Genomic DNA, 17,380 nt, shown 5'->3' with positions numbered 1-17,380 from the left:
AAAACTGCATTCCAATTCTTTAGAAAATATGGCCCAAGTTTGCATTTTGGGCTCAAGTTTGAGAAACTGGCACTGGTCAGTAGATGTCAGGCTGGTACAGAGATCTGTTTCATTCACACAGATAAGGTGACCAAGTGCATTCTGTTCATTGCATTGAGGTATATTGGAGGCAGCTGTGATTGTGCTGAATGCCAAGCTTATTTCATTGCAACAAAGGGATATTTTTTAAGTCACAAATATATTTACATACAAGTTCCATCATAACATGTTTGATGCAGTCACACTGTTTTTCTTTATATATGGCCCTTTTCTTTGCAATAAGATTATAATTTACTGTCTGAGTAACTATAAAGTTTTATATAATTGGGCAGATGTATTGCCAACAAGTATCAGGAAACCTGCAGCATGGATTGTTAAGGGGAATGAAACACTTTTCAACTTATTAAATGAGGTAAAGCAGTGTCTATATTTAAAAATGCAGTCACCCTCAGCAGCTGGAAATGATTTACTAATTATTTAGGCTCATTATCAGCCCCAACATTATTTCTCTTTTGGACAGTGATTGAGGGTCTGAAGAACCTTTGTGAATAATAAACTTTATACCAACGAGTTTTTGTAATTTTAAAGCTTCTTCAGGGATTTAAAATCTGTTTTTTTAACCCCTGGTGATTCTGCTTTTCAACCTCTGGAGAAGAACCACACTGCCAACGCACACGCGTGGGGCAAAGCATTGACCTGCATTTCAGTTTGCTGCTCCTTGGCATATAGCAGCAGTTTGCTATGCACCTGGGTATGGCTAAGTGTGCTGTTTTCCATCGCAAGTCTAAATGGAGCCTCAGGTAACCTATTCGGGGAAATGCCATGCAGCTATTCCTGTTTATTTTTATAGGTGATAAACAGGGAGTGAGTGAAAATCATCCATCAGGGTAAAGACAGAAATACATTTTCTAGTAATAGAATAAAGAAGTGTGGAACCCCAGTCAGAATTTTATTGCTGCATCCACATGTAGAAATTTTTCACTCAGTGGCCCTGATTTATTAAAGTTCTCCAAAGCTGGAGAGAATACACTTTCATCAGTGAAGCTGGGTGATCCAGCAAACCTGCAATGGACATGGTCCAGGAATGAAAACATTTTCTAACAAATAGCTAAGGACTTTTAGGAAATCCCTTCCAGGGGTGCTGGGTTACCCATCTTAACTGATGAAAGTGTCTACTCTCCAGCCTTGAAGAACTTAAATCAGGGCCAATGTCTAAGAGATGTGTCTGAGGAGGAATGGGATAGAAATCTCCTCTATGAGCACACAGCATTTAAATCCTGAAGGGTTAGAAACTGTACAAAACCCTTCAAGCCATTATGTTTTGGAAGTCAGACTGCACCTGCACTTTTTCAGGGTTAAAATACTGCATTCCATGGAAATAGAGCTCGGATTAGATCACAGTTCTAAAAAAAATAGTTATCTGTGATCACTGCTTAAAATTGTGATAAAAAAAGGATTTTAAAGGAAAAAAAATACTTTGTCCGAAAGAAAAAAAAAGTTTTGAATGGCATTCCATTTTTATCCTCTTGCTGTGGGTTACTGCATTTTGCTCTAAGCTTGTAAATCTCTTGCTCTAACTACCTATCACTGTTTTCAAATCCTGGTTTATGTCCCCTTATATTGCCCCAACCAATGGCAGCAGGACTTGCAGCTTGCATGTTAGGGAAAATAGCGCAGTCCGGGGTAAGCTTAGTGAGGTATTAGTGATGGAAGCCAAGAACAGCTAGCTGAACTGGTTGATTGTCTTACACACAGAGCGGCGGTAGAGGGCCTTCATTTTGTCTTTATCCTTCGGTCTGTTCCTCATAAAAGGCAGTCTTTTCAGTGCTTATGTCACAGCATGGGAAGAAAGAAAAAAATCAAAAAACAAGAAACCAAGGGGAAAATAATAAGAGAAATGAAAAGAGGAAGAGGGAGGAGAAGAACACATGGAAGAAGTTAAATGCTGAAACAAAAGACAGAAATGAGCATGTAACAATCTCAACTTAGCATGCACTACTACACAAAACAGACCAACACCAGTGCAAGATGAGTATGGCAGGTGACACAATTTCCAAGTTCTGAAAACATTCTGTGACCGCTGAAAAATATGTTTTAAAAAACAAAACATTTTTTCCAAAATTGTATAGAATCTAAAGTATTTGATATGCAAAAAAGTTCTTTACAGACTGAGGAGGTGGGGATGGGTTATGACTTCTGGGGTGTGCTAGCTATGCATGAACTATGAATTTAAAGTCAAGCCATCATACACGTTCTGGAGATTCTAGTAATGAGAGGTTATATATTTAGCTAAATATCTTGAAATACCTTCCACATTTTTGCATACAATTTTTTTCATACAAAGTTTTTTTTTTATATTCCATGTGCTCATTGGGTCAGTCACAGAAAGCAATGGAAAAACTAAGTAAAAGGTTAGATCATTTGTAAAGTGTTTATTGCTGTCTGTGTTTCCAGAAAGGAGAATCTCTTATGTAGTTCCCAGTATAGAAAGCAAAATAAAATCCCCCCAATAAGAAGTAATGTGTAATCCGCTCAATAATTACCCATGAAGCCTGTGATAATGAAACTGGTTTGAAGAGAAACACTATGACAAAACATGGTATTCCAGTTTGCTGTGGTGGCCCTCAAAAAAAACAAAAAAGTAAACCATAACTAAGGACCTATGGGCTAAAATGTGAGGGACACCGTGAGATGCAGAAACAGGATCTCGCTTTCTGATTGGAAATTAAAGAACAGATAAAAACCATATTGTGATGGATCACACACACACACACACAAACATAAGGGAAAAGTGCAGGAGAAGAGAATAATGAAAATATGGACTTCATACAACCATCTCAAAGAATGAAGAAAATGGAAACAATATATAAACACAGGTGGTAATAAATTGCCCCTCTTAATAATGATAATTAATGTGCCCATAAGTATTCAAGGGATCCAAGCCTAATTTAAAACGTCTACCATAAACATTTCTCTGTTTGAAAATGTTGTAAATATCGGGGAACATTGAACAGATTCTGGAGTCTCATACACCTTCCATGGCCATAAGTTGCTTAGAGCTTTTTGTCTAAATTCTAGCTTTATCATATATCTTTCAATTGCTTTCTAAGGCCAGAAAAACATCAAACAGCCTTGCCTCCTCTAATGTCCCCTAACAGTTACACCCTAAGAGGGTAGCAACTAGCAAAATTGCCCCGATAATTGGGCTTACCACTGGAAAGGGGGACAAGACTGTAGGTTATTCAAATGACAACAGAGGTTCGCTTCAGCAGTTGTAAGTATCCTGCCATAGATCATAAATGATAAAGGAAAACCATACTCTCAGCCAGTTACTGTCCATTCATTGCCTTATTTCTTAATTGAATGGTTCTGCTGGAGTTGTCTATTTTTTACAGTTTTGATTTTTAGCTGTTCCAGAGTACCTTCACCACCACTTTGCTGTGGCTAGTCTCAATATGAAGAAGGATCAGAGCTAATCCTCCTCAAATACTCTTTGAACCATCGTCACATGAGCTATGGGACAGCCAATCAAACATGGCACCGTAGGTCATTATCAAGGGCAAACCTAATAAATAAATGTCTATCTTCAAACATTGTGGACCAAGTGAAGTTCAAGAAACAAGAGGATGTAAATTTCAAGTTGATATTGTATTAGGCACTAACAAGAACCTTTTCTAAGCTATTTAAAATCTGAAGAAGTTCAGAAATATTTAAAAACAATTTCACAATTTCTGTAAAGGTTCTAGCAGGGCAATAAAAAGGTTCTGCTGGGCATTAGCTCTCTAGAATCTTTGTCACTTTTCTATGTAGGAAATCCGTTGAACGCACAACATATACAAACCACTGGTAACAGAAACATCAGTTTAAGATGCAATATGGATAAATTCCAGACTTAACCACATAGAAAGATGGGACAACCTATCATCCAAACATGGAAAACTGAGTTTTCAGAGTTACATTTTATAATCCAGTAAAGAAAAGACGAAAAAACAGCTGTACAGATGTATACCATATGCACTCAGCTACACAGAATAATCATTTATTAGACATAATGATAAAACAATTCACTGGATATTTCAATATGTTCTAGTTTAGCATTGCAATAAATCCAATATATCAGCAGAAGTAAAGTTAAAGGACCATTTACAATATATCCATATCAATAGAATTTGCATTTAACATATTTCAGGGATATTGTTTACCTGCAAAGGTCTCGCTTGTTTTGACATCCAAAATCTGGGAGACAAGTGCTGGGTACCGCCATCTTGGCAGTCCCAGCAGGCTCAGAGCTGCCATTCAAGTGATACTTTATATAGTATTTCCTTTTTAGATAGGGAGGTGAAGGGAGGGGAGAATGAGCTGGGCCAGCACATTGGGTAGACATAACAAGAAGAGGAGAGGGCTATGACATACAAGAAAAGAGGGGCATGTGCTTGAAAACTGACTCTTCTGAAGACGTCAGAAATAGTTATCTGCTTGGCCACTTAATTCTCGGATCTTTGCACTTTTGAAGAGGTAATACCTTATATTTAATGACACAAATATGGATTTAAAAGACTAAATATATGATTTACTTCAAAAAATTTTATAATAAAAAATTTAAATAAAAAAATATATGTGCCTATTTCATGAAATTGTGCAAAGAGCACCTGTAATGTCAAATAGCAGCCAATTAAAAGGGGTTGCTATGAACTACAGTACAAAACAGATCTTTATGCAAGTAAAGTCAAAAAAATATCTTGGATAATGTCATTCAAGGTACTCACTGCTGCTTTTCTTGGCCCCCAGTGGATGTCCATCCTCTAATGAATTTGAACCTATGGATGAGCTGTCTTGGCTGTCTTGGGGTGGTAACTGCAGAAAGCCTTCACTGGACTCTGATCGGGAAGGGGTAAGTGTAAGAGATCTAAGACGGTCACGGTTGACATCTTTCTTTGACTTGATCAGCTTTCTCATTTTCAAAGTTATCCAGTTACCTCTCCTTGAAGGTAAAACATTTGGAAAAAAGTTAGTAAACATTTTCAGGATTTTTCTCTATTATAGCAACTTACTCATCATCTCACCCTGCTATGCTTATATGTTAAATAGACAGCCTAAAACCTTAACCATCCCAACAGACTATTCCTTTACTACCAGACCAAATTTTTTAGATTGTTCACATGACCCAAGTCAAAAAGGGGGACTGGCTTTGAGGCAGAATAGCCAATTGTCTGAATTTGCTTAAACCGCTGTCTACAATGACATGGCCGATATGTCCGGCACTATGAGCATTTTGATCCATCAGCAATTTTTTTTTTTTTAGGGCAAATAATTTTTCACTTTTTTTATTAGTATTACATGGTATTTATATAGTGACAACATATTACACAGCTCTTTAGTCCGTAGTCATGTGACTAGCTGTGGGCTCACAATCTAATGCCCCTATCATCACATGTCTTTTATTATTGCCTAAGGTTATTTTTTTGTGGGGAAGCCAATTAACCTAATGTTTTTGAAATGTGGGAGGAAACGGGAGTACCCAGAGAAAACCAATGCAAACATGTAGAGAACCTGCAAACTTCATGCAGAGAGTGTCCTGCCTGAGATTTGAACCTGAGACCTAGTGCTGCAAAGGCCAGAGTCCGAACTACTGAGCCACTGTGATGCCCATTCCATATAGAAGTTTACTAGTATCATACCAGTATATTTATATTAGGTTTTACAACCAGTGTTTTACAGTTTACCTTCTTGGAGGTGATGGTTCATAGAATTTGTACTGATCCATGATCTTTTCTTCCAGTTTTTCTTTTTGCCGTCTAAGCTCATTTAACCTGTCCCTAGAAAACAAAATAATCAGTAGTTAGGTAAACACTACTACAAAAAAAAGCACTACATCAATTTTTTTTAACACAGGAAAGCAGGAATAACCCTGACATACATATGTAAAGATGGAAAAGATGATGAGATTCAGTATAAATTCATCTTTGTGTACATCATACTACATGATGACTGTGAAGGAAACCTATTGTCATACAGCAAAAATCAAAACATTGCTATGGTCTATATATTTTCCCTTACATCATTTTTCTCCAGTTTCTGATTTCTAAGCTGTATGGGAAAACCACTAAAGAACATATAACACCTGTGCACAATATCCAAGGGCAATATTCAGTCCTTGCATGAAATATATTTGCTTACATGTACTGTCTTTGTTCAATCTGGAAAAGGTCTTTGCTTTCCATATTCTGGTCCAACAATGTTTTGTTTAGCAACATTAATGTCTGTATCTGGTCTGTCAGATGCCTATTCTCTTCCTCCAAGTTGCCTTTTACTTGCCCTAAAAGCTGGAGGAAAATTGAAAAAGAATGCCATTATACCAAACATAAACAAATGTACAAACAATGCACAAATCCAATAACAGTAACACTGCAAGTAAAGTAATTCTGCAAGGCAATAAGTCAAAAGGGCAAATGAGCCTAAATATTAAATAACCGTGTCTCCCTTTGTAAATGCTGATTACGTGGCTATTTTTGGATTCAGACAAGTGGAATGGACTATGCAAAAAACATAGTGAGAAGGGTCAAAATCCACTGTATAACAGCCAAGTAACCTTTCATTTAGGAAGGCAGAGGGTAAGATCGATAGACAGCATATGTGAAGCTATGAACATGCCAATGCAACAACTGAAAGAAGCAGTGATCGACAGACACAGCTGGCGTGCAAAAGTACATCTGGTCACAAATGAAGAGAGAGAACCTTTCATTTTCTTGTTAGGTTATCTCTAAAAAAAAAAAAAAAGTTTTAATTATTCCATAATTATGCTCCCCATTATGCTTTTGACAGATATGCTCTTTACTGTTACTTTGTTATGGACAAAACAAGGAGGCAACAGAACTGCGTGCATTAAAAACCCGAAATTGGGTAAAACTTAAGGATATTAGCCAATTGACAAACAAAATCATAATACCGGTAATGTATATGAACCAATTAGAACTTCATTTCAGAGGTACAACATTCAACCAAGTTGTCTGTCCTTTGATAGAAATCTTAGATATTTAAAGCTCACCTCACACTGGTTATTCAGTTTTGTGGATTCAATATCCAGCTTCTGATATTCCTCCTTGAGTTTGGAGAACTCAGCTTCTAATCGAGTCTGCTCCAATTTTCCGCTGTTCAGCGAACTTTTCAAGTTTTTATGGTCACTTTGCAGGCTTTCATTTTCACGTAACAGTTGCCTGTATGTGTGGTTAAGTCTGAACAGAGAAGAAGTACAAATATTATTTTTATTACACAGTATTCATATAGTGCCGATATATTATACAATGCTTTACAAAGTCCCTAGTAATGTCACTAGCTGACCTTCAAGGGGGCTCACAATCTAATGTCCCTATTATTATTAATATTATTATTATTATTATTAATAATAATAGCACCAACATATTACGCGCCACTGTACATTAAATAGGGGTTGCAAATGACAGTTGAATACAGACAGTGACACAGGAGGAGAGGACCCTGTCCCGAAGAGCTTACGATCTAGGAGGTGGGGGAATTGCCACACAATAGGAGGGGACAGATGTAGTTGTGGGACGTAGTGACGGTTTTAAAATACAAAAAAAGATGGGTGGGTAAGTTTGAAAAAATGGGTTTTGCATGCTCTTTTAAATAAGCAGAGAGTCGGGGCAGCTCTAGAAAAGTCCTGAAGCCGTGCCTGTGATGAGGTTATGAGTGGGGAAGTCATTAGTGGGTCATCGGAGGAGCAGAGAGAGCGGATGGGGGAGTATTTTTTTACCAGGTCAGAAATGTAAAGGAAAATGGCTAGGAAAAGCAAAGATATGCAGCAGAAGAGGAGCGGTTGGAAAGATGGTGGAGTCTGGCTGCAGCGTTCATAATAGATTGCAGAGGAGAGAGTCGGGTTAGTGGAATACCAGAGAGGAGGAGGTTACATTATTCCACACAAGAGATAAGAGCATGTACAAAGAGTTTGGTGGTCTCTAGGGACAGGCAGGGGCGGATTTTGGAGATGTTGCGTAGATGAAAGTGACGGGACCTGGAAATGTTCTGGATATGGGGGGTAAATTAGAGGGCATAATCAAAGGTAACGCCAAGACAACGTGCCTGAGGGTAGGGACAAATAACAGTGTTGTTAACAGTTAGGAATATGTCAGGGGGAGATTTGGAATTTGAAGGGGGGAAGATGTTGAGTTTTGTTTTATCCAGGTTGAGTTTCAGGAATTGGTCAGACATCCATGATGAGATGGCTGACAGGCAGCACGAGACCTTATCCAGGACTGAGGGACACAGGTCAGGGGTGGACAGATAGATCTGAGTGTCATCTGCATACAGATAGTACTGTAAGCCAAAGGAGGATATGAGACTATCAAGAGAAGAGGTGTACAGAGAAAAGAGAACCGGTCCAAGGACTGACCCCTAGGGAATAATACCAGGGAGATAAGTGGGAGAGGAGGAATTACCATTGAAAGAAACCTGAAATGAGCGGTTAAACAGATAGGAAGCAAACCAAGAGAGAGCAGTGTGACTGATACCATTGGAGTGCATGATTTGTATTAAAAGGAGGTGATCAACAGTGTCAAAAGCAGAAGAAAGATCAAGGAGAAGGAGGAGGGAAAAGTTGCCTTGGGACTTTGTTCTGATGAGGTCATTGGCCACTCTAGCAATGGCTGTTTCGGTAGAATGGGCAGCTCTAAAAACCAGACTGGAGAGGGTTAAGGAGAGAGTTGCTGCTCAGGTAATCAGTGACCATAGTCATATGTCATTAATACAGTCTAAGGTCAAAATATTGGGGGGAAAAGGAAGCCAATTAATCTAACTGAATGTTTTAGGAATGTAGGAAGAAACCCACGCAGACGCAGGGAGAACCAGCAAACTCCATGCAGATAGTGCCCTGGAGCCACTGCGCTGCCCATGTTAAGTATTGTGAAAAAAAAATATGGCAGATAGAGAAAAAAACAGTTCCTTTCCATTTTATTTGCAGATCAGCAACCCACAGCAGTTTATTGATGATACAAATAGTGGCATCAAAATTTAACAATTACAAAAACCCCCACTGAATATTGTCAAGGACAATCCCAACCATAGTGGATACTATAAAACGAGGGCAGCAGCCCCCTTTGACAATACATTTTAAAAATATATATATATTTTTTAAATAGATTTATTTATGTAAACATGAAGATTTTTATGCAAGATATATTTAATATTTTACTGCTTTCTCAGCTGCATCTTTAAATACAGAAAAATAATATTTGAAAGCTATCCAACCATGGTTACCCTTAAATTGAAGTCACTGATCTTTCAAGCTATTTGCAGGTGTTATTACACAGAGGAATAACTCAATATGAATGTGTGATGTCCTACTGAATGGGACTTTAGACGATGATATCATATGTGCACCCCTGCAGACTGTGTTGCCTTGACAACAAGTAGAATTTTGTCCCTTGTGAGGGGTCAGCTGGAAATAGAATTTCAATTATGTGGGGGGTGGATGTTGGAGTTTGTAAGTAAAATCTTTCAAATTATTCTATGTGATGGTTATCTCATAACAAACCTGCCTTTATAGCACCACTTATTGTTATGTATATGTGAAATGTATGCAATTTGTTACCATTAATGTCACATTGTAGAAAGACTGACTGTCAAAAGAAGCCTCGTCTATTGGACCAGAGATTTTGCACCACTGCACATCCCCCCCCCCAACAAGTTTTTTCCCTTCTTGTGACATTACATTTTCCCGAAAACATCTTTATTTTCCAATATCTGTTTTCTAATTATAGAGAACACTATTGTTGACTGTTGTAAAAGTGATTTCATGCTATTAGTTTGTATGTTTATGTTTACATTTTTTATATTATATATTATATTATTTATTTCTTGTTTTGTATGATTATTGTTCTCTATCAGATTTGTTTATATTTTTCTGTTTTACAAAAATCTCAATAAAAAGCGTTGAAACCAAAAGAAGCCTCGTCCATTATGAGACAGGGTATGGGAAGTATTTAAATATTTGTTGGCGAGTTGTATTTGTATTCTTTGGGCTTGAAAATGAACTGGATTGGGCTCAAAACATTATGCTAAGATGAGATTTCATGCTGTTGCATACTGGTATGGAAATAATTTGTTTGTTTTTGCTCTTTGTTTAGTTTTAATTAGCCTACGTACACACCTGCAATGGTTCTGGTCCGATAATTGCCTCAGGGCCGATATCGGACAAGAATCTGGCGTGTACAGTGCTCGTCGCCCATCGTCCTAACGGCTGTCTTGGTGGATCCGCGGATGATGGACAACGAATGATCGTAATGCAAGTAAAGGGGGGAGAGCGCGCAGCAGGGTGCCACTCCGTTGTTCTCCCCCTCCCCTCTCCTTAGAGCAGAACGGTGCTGTATGTACAGCACCCGTTCATGCATCATGCAGTTGTTATCGTGAAAGATTCTTTACAACGACAATTATTGCACGTGTGTATGTAGCCTTAGTTTTAGCTGCTGGGTAATACAATTTTGTTTTATAGAAGTACAAATCTTTTAAACATGACTAATAGGAGTCTTTTTCTCATTATTCCTTAGATGGGGAACGTTTGGTGTATCTCCAGCTGTGCAATCTCAAGTGTGTACATAAAATTACTGAAGCAGTGACACAGTCCTGCTTATCAAAGCCATTTCCTAGAGATGACTCAACAAGATTTTGCCTCAACTAATTGCACGGAACAGGAAAACAAGTATGAAAATAATAAGCTTTGGTGACATGATTCTGGTCACCGTTGTCCCCAACTTCACTTAATATCGCATAAGTTTCTTCAGCAATTAAAACAAATAGTAGCTTAGAGAAGAATTATCAAAGTAGAATCAATGGGACATCAGTTGATGCAATAATGCCAGATATACCAGGTGAAAATTATCAGGTTATTTGAAAAAACAAAAAGATGTCTTAGGTAGAAGTGTATCAGTCTAAAGATACCCTCAGACCTATGCAACTAGCATAGCAATGTATAAGAAGTTATCAACCTTCATGTTTCTCTTATGCACTTTTCCCTCCAACTACAAACAGTGCAGGCATCTCTCTTTTCTAAAGCAGGTATCAGCTCACCGTATTCCTAAATGCAAATTACTTTCCAAAAATTCCATTCCTTTTACCATTCCCAAACTGTAAAACATATTTAATATGCATTTAAGGTAAACACAGAGCCGTAGTAGGGCAGATCTTGATGCAATAAATGCAGGGGGTAGCAGCAACTTTGTGCAGCCCAAATTGCATGATAAGAGACTACAGCACATAGCAGAGTCTTCTGCTTGTAGGTTTCTAGCTAATTTGCATTCTCCAAGATCTAACTAAAAGAACAATGATCATCAGCTGGATACTGGGGAAGCTGAAGGAAAGGTATAAGTAACTTCTTCATCCCCAGATTTTGTACCATTATCCAGCATTTTAGAGAGGGGAAGGAGGACACCTTTAATAAGCAGACCTTGTCATTGAGTTTGAAGGTCTCTGTAATGTAATATTTACCTTTCATGCTCCTCAGTAAGTCTTTGATAGTCTGAAGCCAACATTTCACGCTGCTTGTTTTCTTGCACCATTTTTCCCTGCTCCTCCTTAAGAGCCTTTTCCAGGTCTTCTAACTGCACTTTTTGTTTCAAAAGTTGGTTGTATCTAATGAAAAAAAAAACATATTTCTAATAGACTGTTTTTTAAACCTTTTTGTAATTATGATCTAAATCAGATGCATGCACCCAAGCTACTGTGGAACTACAAGCTCCAGCAGGAGCATATCAGATAACTGGAAAAGCATGCTTTGATTTCAGAACTCTTGGATGGCCGCAGCTTGCCCCAGAAGCAACAGGCTGTCTATTGATGTTCTGCTCTTTAACAGACATTGTTGTCTACTTCTTGGACCATTCATAGGCAGCAAAAGTCAGAATAATGGAACACTTGTCTGCATCATGACGCTCATGCCCAGCTAACTGGTAATCAAACATAAAAATGCTATTCTTGGCCCAAAAACAGAGCAGGCTTCAGGAAATGAACGCAGAGGTTCAGACATGGGGCTTGTTTTTCTTTCTCAGTAAACAGTCCTGACATTTACAAACTCTGTAGGAGACCCAGTGATAATTAGGTGTGGAACAGTCAGGGGGTGTCCCTGCTAGGCAGTTGTGTACTGCAGCTCTACACTCACACACAGCTTCAAAACATTAGTACATTATTTGTTTAGCCATTGGATAAACATCAAACAATTTAAATCTCATCTGCAAGTTAAAAAAAAAAAGTATATTTTAACTAAGTATTCTGAACCACCCAGACCTCTGCTGCTTAGCAAAGTGCTGTTAAGAGGGAGATTATATAACTGCCATACTTGACTTGGTTCTAAAAAAGAAAAAGCTTGCCACATTGGTGATCCTTTGCCCTAATATCTTTTGATTTACTGATCTAAAATGATAATGAGGCCAGGGTGTTCAGCAATTTGCCACACAGGTATCTGCAATGCTTGTTTGTGTGCGATTGAAACTACTGACCCAAAAGATCAGCTTCACATTGAGGCTATTCTCATTCTTTAGAATAGGTTCCGCAACGGCAGATTCACTTTATTATTCCATTGTGAAGATGCTTATAGGGAAGTGTAACATGGGTGTATACTGTTACTTCTAGTCGGTGGGTGGTAGGTATGTTCTTACTAAAGCTGTACTTCTAAAATGTACTAAAGAACAGTGTATTACAGTAGCAAATAATGCATGAAAAACATCTATGGAGCTATATACATTAGGAGTTACCTTCTGTCAAAAACCTCTCATATGCCAAAGCAAAATTCAGTTCTACACTTTCTGATACAGCTGACCAAATATTTGTCTGATTTAATAATGCTTTTGAAGACTGGAGAAGTTAGACTTTCATGGGCGAACCTGGGTGTTCCAGCAAACCTGTAAAGGATCTAGTTCAAGATTGAAAACATTTGCTAAAAAATAGCAAATTACCTTTGCGAAATCCATTCCAGGTTTGCTGGATCACCCAAGTTTACCCATGTAAGTCTAACTTCTCCAGCCGTGAAGAGCTTTAATGAATCAGGCCCATTGAAACTGGCATTGGAGCTTACATAATGGCAATGTACTTAAAAAAGATTTCCTGCAAAATCGGGTTTTATCCCCAGGTGAGGCTGCACATAAGATCTTCATTTGCAGCTCCCCAGCCCAGAACATTAGTCATAGTCACCACTGCTTTGAGCAAAATTTGAGCATGCAATGACATTAAATGCAATTGGGGTCCCCATAGATGCGTCATCTTTGTTTGACTTTTTTTGCAGCATTCTGCTTATTTCTGTCTGTGCTGCATTGGTTGTGTTTCAGAAATAAAACCAAAACCAAGCTAAAGCATGCTTTGTTTTCCCCATCACACAGCCTGAAGCTTGTTCATAGCCAGTGAAAACAAAGCCTTACTCAGGGGGATTCCAATCAAATGCTGGATTTCCATTTCAATACCCAACAAAATTAACTCAGCAGTTCATCAATTATTTAAATTAAGGAAAAGTCATACCGGTCTACAAGATCTTTGTGTTCCACCTCCAGATTTTTATGTGCAGACTTCAAGTTGCCATGTTTAGAGATCAGCGATTCATACTCTGCTGCCTGGCGCTCATGAACCTGCTCAAGCTTCTCGTGGTCTTTTACCAGTAAATCATACATGGATTTTAACTCCTCTCTCTCTTTTACCAAAGACTCGTTCTCTGTTTCTAAGCTGGACTGCTGAAGGAGGAGCTGTGAATTTTGGTTCATTAATGAGGTGCTCTGAGAGTTGAGAGTAGAGTTTTCCACCTGGAGACACAATCAGAAAATAAAAATAATTTTAGTACAATCATTACATAGCAGATTTTTAATAATGTTTCAAGCAGAGGCCTTTGTATAAAGGAACAGGTGAAACACCTCTTTGTAAATCCATGGTATTTGTCACGAACCCCTCAATTAACATCTACTTGACTAAAAACTTGATCCAAAAAAAAAAACTGAATAAAGATTCAGCAGTTCACTGACCATACAGAGATTTTTGAACAGGTGTGGAAAGATCAGACATATTGGTAGGTATCAATTTACAGTACACAAGTTGTATAGAGTGTCTGAATTTCAGCACATCCAGTCAAAATTCTGATTTATTTTTTATCTGGGCAGGAAAATGATCACAAGGGAGGAATATCCTACACTAGTGTGCAGTCTTTTTGAACTTTAAGTTAAGAAATTGGAATATGAACTGGATGATCAAATACAAAATAATTGTCAGCAGATTTTTTTGTTTATACAAGGCCTGAGGAATATCTGTGGAAGGAATCCCACAACATAGCAAGCACATTAACAGTCAAACTGATTTGTTTAGGTTTCTGCCCTCTTTAGAGGCTCCAAGATAACCTGCATTGGACTCCTAAAATAGAATTATGGGTTCCACATAAATGTACTGTTCCTAAATTTTAGAGCAGCATTGCCAACCTACAATACCTACAATGGGATAAAAAGATGAAGGGGTTGCACATCCCATAGCAGGAGTTTTTAGATATATTTCAGCTATTGAACCTGTGATGGGCTCCTTCCAAAAGGCTCTCTGGTTCTTTTTTGAAATGCATATTTAGTAAGACCAGCGATATTCATAACCAGACTGGTTTTCATTAAAAGTCAACTAGACTTTGTGGAACTCATGCCAAACATTTGTGACCTAAATTCACTAACTGTATCCAATACAATGTGCCTTTGTTATTTTTAACAGCTACAAAACTAGCCACCAAAGATCATTGAAATAAGTATAAATATTGTAGCTGCCAATATATTTTTAGTTATAATCTCAGGGCTAGGTAATAGCTTCAATTCATCCATGACCCAAGTATGCAAGATGCAAATTAAAACTTTTCAGACTTCACTTGATGCATGTTTATTTCAGGTTTATGACTAGGTTACGAAGCCAAGATCAAAATTTAATCCTATACAATAGGCAACTTTTGTAACGCAGTAAATTGAAACATATAAAAATTAAAATTCATACGTTCAAGTAATAATGTTTATTATGTCTACCTATCCAGTTTCAAATTAGAAATCCAAAAGACAACATTGTTCTAGGTCTAAATACCTGCAGTTTGGCATTTTGTGTCTGTAGAGTTGTGTTTTGCTCCTGCAGTGAAATGGTTTGTTTCTGAAGAGTCAAAATTTGTGCTTGTAAGTTGTCGTTTTGAGATTCCAGTTGTTTCAGCTGAGTCTTCAGTGCTTGCTTTTCTGCCTGCAGAGTAGCATTCTGAAAAAAAAGACAATAGCTCAGTAAGGAATTCAGTCTAACTTCATGCTTCTTCCAGCTCAGTGACTTAAAAACTATTGAACCTATAGGATATCAGAAAGACAGACAGCAAACCACTATTTTTTTTGCCATTTGGCATATTCCTGTCAGCAGAGGTTCACTTATTTCATAGTTTGCTTACATTTCTCTCTACTTCTATCAGGCGATCCTTGATCTTCAGCAACTCTCTTGTGGTCTCCTGGCTTTCCCGTTCCCATTTACGGACAGGTACAATGTCCTCTCCAGACTTATGAGTTGAGCTCTGTGCCAACTTTTCCTCCTCTTGTCGCTGCTTAAGGGCTTCATAATTCTTCTTCACCTATAAAAAAAATGAAATGTATTAACATATACATGCATGTAACTGTGGAATGCTGGATTTCTAACTTTGAAAACATTATGGCAGCTTGTTCTTGTCACTGGTTCAGCAGTGACCAGAGCAGATTTTATGTAGCTTTTAAGCTCCGATAAGGGTAAAGGGGGTAAGGGAAAGGTTCTTGGAATTTCCTGTGTATGTTGCAATTTAAATTACTGACTTGATCTCACTTTTCTTCTACAAACTTCAAATCGCAAAAGCATACCTTTCTTCATAAATCAGGTCATCTCTTTCAGGTATTTGCAGCTGTGTCTGCATAAGAAAGCTTTCCCTGCCCTTCCTTTATCAGTACACGTACTAACTAATTTTAACAGTTGATATTACATTTACATACAACACTTGTGGAGATCAGCTGAATGACAATCATGAGCTACATTTATGCAGTAGGTCAACCAAAAATTTCATGCACAGTGGAACCCTTATGAAGGGTATCAGTGAGTAAAATAAGTTTTATGGTATACAAAAATTCACCGTTTTAAGTTCTTGGCGTAGCTGTTGATTGAAATTTGTGGATTCTTCTAATCGAGCTTCAAGTGAGGCAATTTTTTCCTCCTTTATTTCAAGAGACTTCTTCAAGGTAGATTCTAATTTGGACTCCAGAAGCTTGTATCTGTTATGAGGATATGGAAAAAATGTCATGACGAATTGCTTCCAACAACCATAATTCAATGGTTCATTGAAATTCAACTTACTTTATTACTAAAAATCTGAATTACTGACATGTGCTTTTAAAATACCATGTGTGAATTATGGTTAACCTTAATACCTAGGTATCTTGCTAAGTTGCCTATATACCTAGGCCCAGCTTTTTAGGCATGAGGTCCCTATTATAGAAATAGTTTTTCAAACAAGGACTGCCCTCTTTATGAACCCAATGTTATCTTGCATGGGATTTGCATAACTTAAAGTTTAGCTGGTCTCCTCAGGTTTGCTTTCTTCTTCATCAAGTAGGCCACAGCACTAAATATGACCTAGCAGCAACACTAGTAGGGTTAATCTTTGATTGGAAAACCTAACCTAAAAAAAAAACTAGGAATTTATACTACCAAGTTACCTGCCCATTTCGTTGGGCAGAACACCAATACAATTCTAAAAATATAAAGACAGATCAAAACCTATGCAATTCAACTTAAAATATATACAGTACAAAGTAAATGAATTCCAGGGCTTTATGAACTTTTGCTTACAGGCATTGAGATTGTGTTTATGGCATCAGTTTGAGACGTTTCTAAGATCACTCATCTTAGAAAAACGCATAGGGAGGTACAGTTCACAGGCAGTTAACCTCCATAAGTTTTTGAGAACTTTAAACAAGTTTTGCATTCCCATAAACTTCCATGGGAATGCAAAACTTCTTAAGGTTAGGATCTTTGCCTGTTGATGCAAGTCCTGATTGTGATAATTACAATACATCCCCAACTTTGCAACATTTAGTTTTTGTGCACTATTTCAATTACATCCTCATATCTATTGCAGAACCACGTTAAATTGCTGAAGCAAAATATTACCCTAAAATAAACCTTTATTCCAGAATGGCTATGTTTTATATGTCAGGCCAGTTGGGCAACATTAAAACTGCTTCAAAGCCTCAGGCATTTTATGGTTCATACTTTTATAAATCCCCTGGTTCTTTAACCACCTGAGCGTTACACTGATTTCTAGATTTCTGTTCCAAAAGCGTCA

At 37.7% G+C, this 17,380-nt stretch overlaps 1 protein-coding gene across 4 annotated transcripts in view; it reads right to left on the bottom strand.

Moving 5' to 3' along the window:
• CCDC88A (coiled-coil domain containing 88A) overlaps positions 1-17,380 on the bottom strand; it is a 114,916-nt gene that overhangs the window by 16,746 nt on the left and 80,790 nt on the right. For 3 of the 4 annotated variants that reach the window (XM_072409668.1, XM_072409667.1, XM_072409670.1), the window contains exons 17-26: positions 16,169-16,307; positions 15,467-15,643; positions 15,124-15,285; positions 13,552-13,829; positions 11,536-11,679; positions 7,085-7,271; positions 6,217-6,362; positions 5,763-5,855; positions 4,806-5,020; positions 1,789-1,866 (exon numbers count right to left, since the gene is read on the bottom strand). In XM_072409668.1, coding sequence (XP_072265769.1) covers positions 1,789-1,866; positions 4,806-5,020; positions 5,763-5,855; positions 6,217-6,362; positions 7,085-7,271; positions 11,536-11,679; positions 13,552-13,829; positions 15,124-15,285; positions 15,467-15,643; positions 16,169-16,307 — 1,619 coding nt within the window. The remainder of the gene's footprint in view (positions 1-1,788; positions 1,867-4,805; positions 5,021-5,762; positions 5,856-6,216; positions 6,363-7,084; positions 7,272-11,535; positions 11,680-13,551; positions 13,830-15,123; positions 15,286-15,466; positions 15,644-16,168; positions 16,308-17,380) is intronic. The other variant, XM_072409669.1, reaches the window with a different exon arrangement.

Source organism: Pyxicephalus adspersus, chromosome 4 (assembly GCF_032062135.1).
Source record: "Pyxicephalus adspersus chromosome 4, UCB_Pads_2.0, whole genome shotgun sequence".
NCBI classification, from domain to species: Eukaryota; Metazoa; Chordata; class Amphibia; order Anura; family Pyxicephalidae; genus Pyxicephalus; species Pyxicephalus adspersus.
Note: the sequence above shows the minus strand (reverse complement) of the source record. Positions and strands in the feature narration are given on the sequence as shown.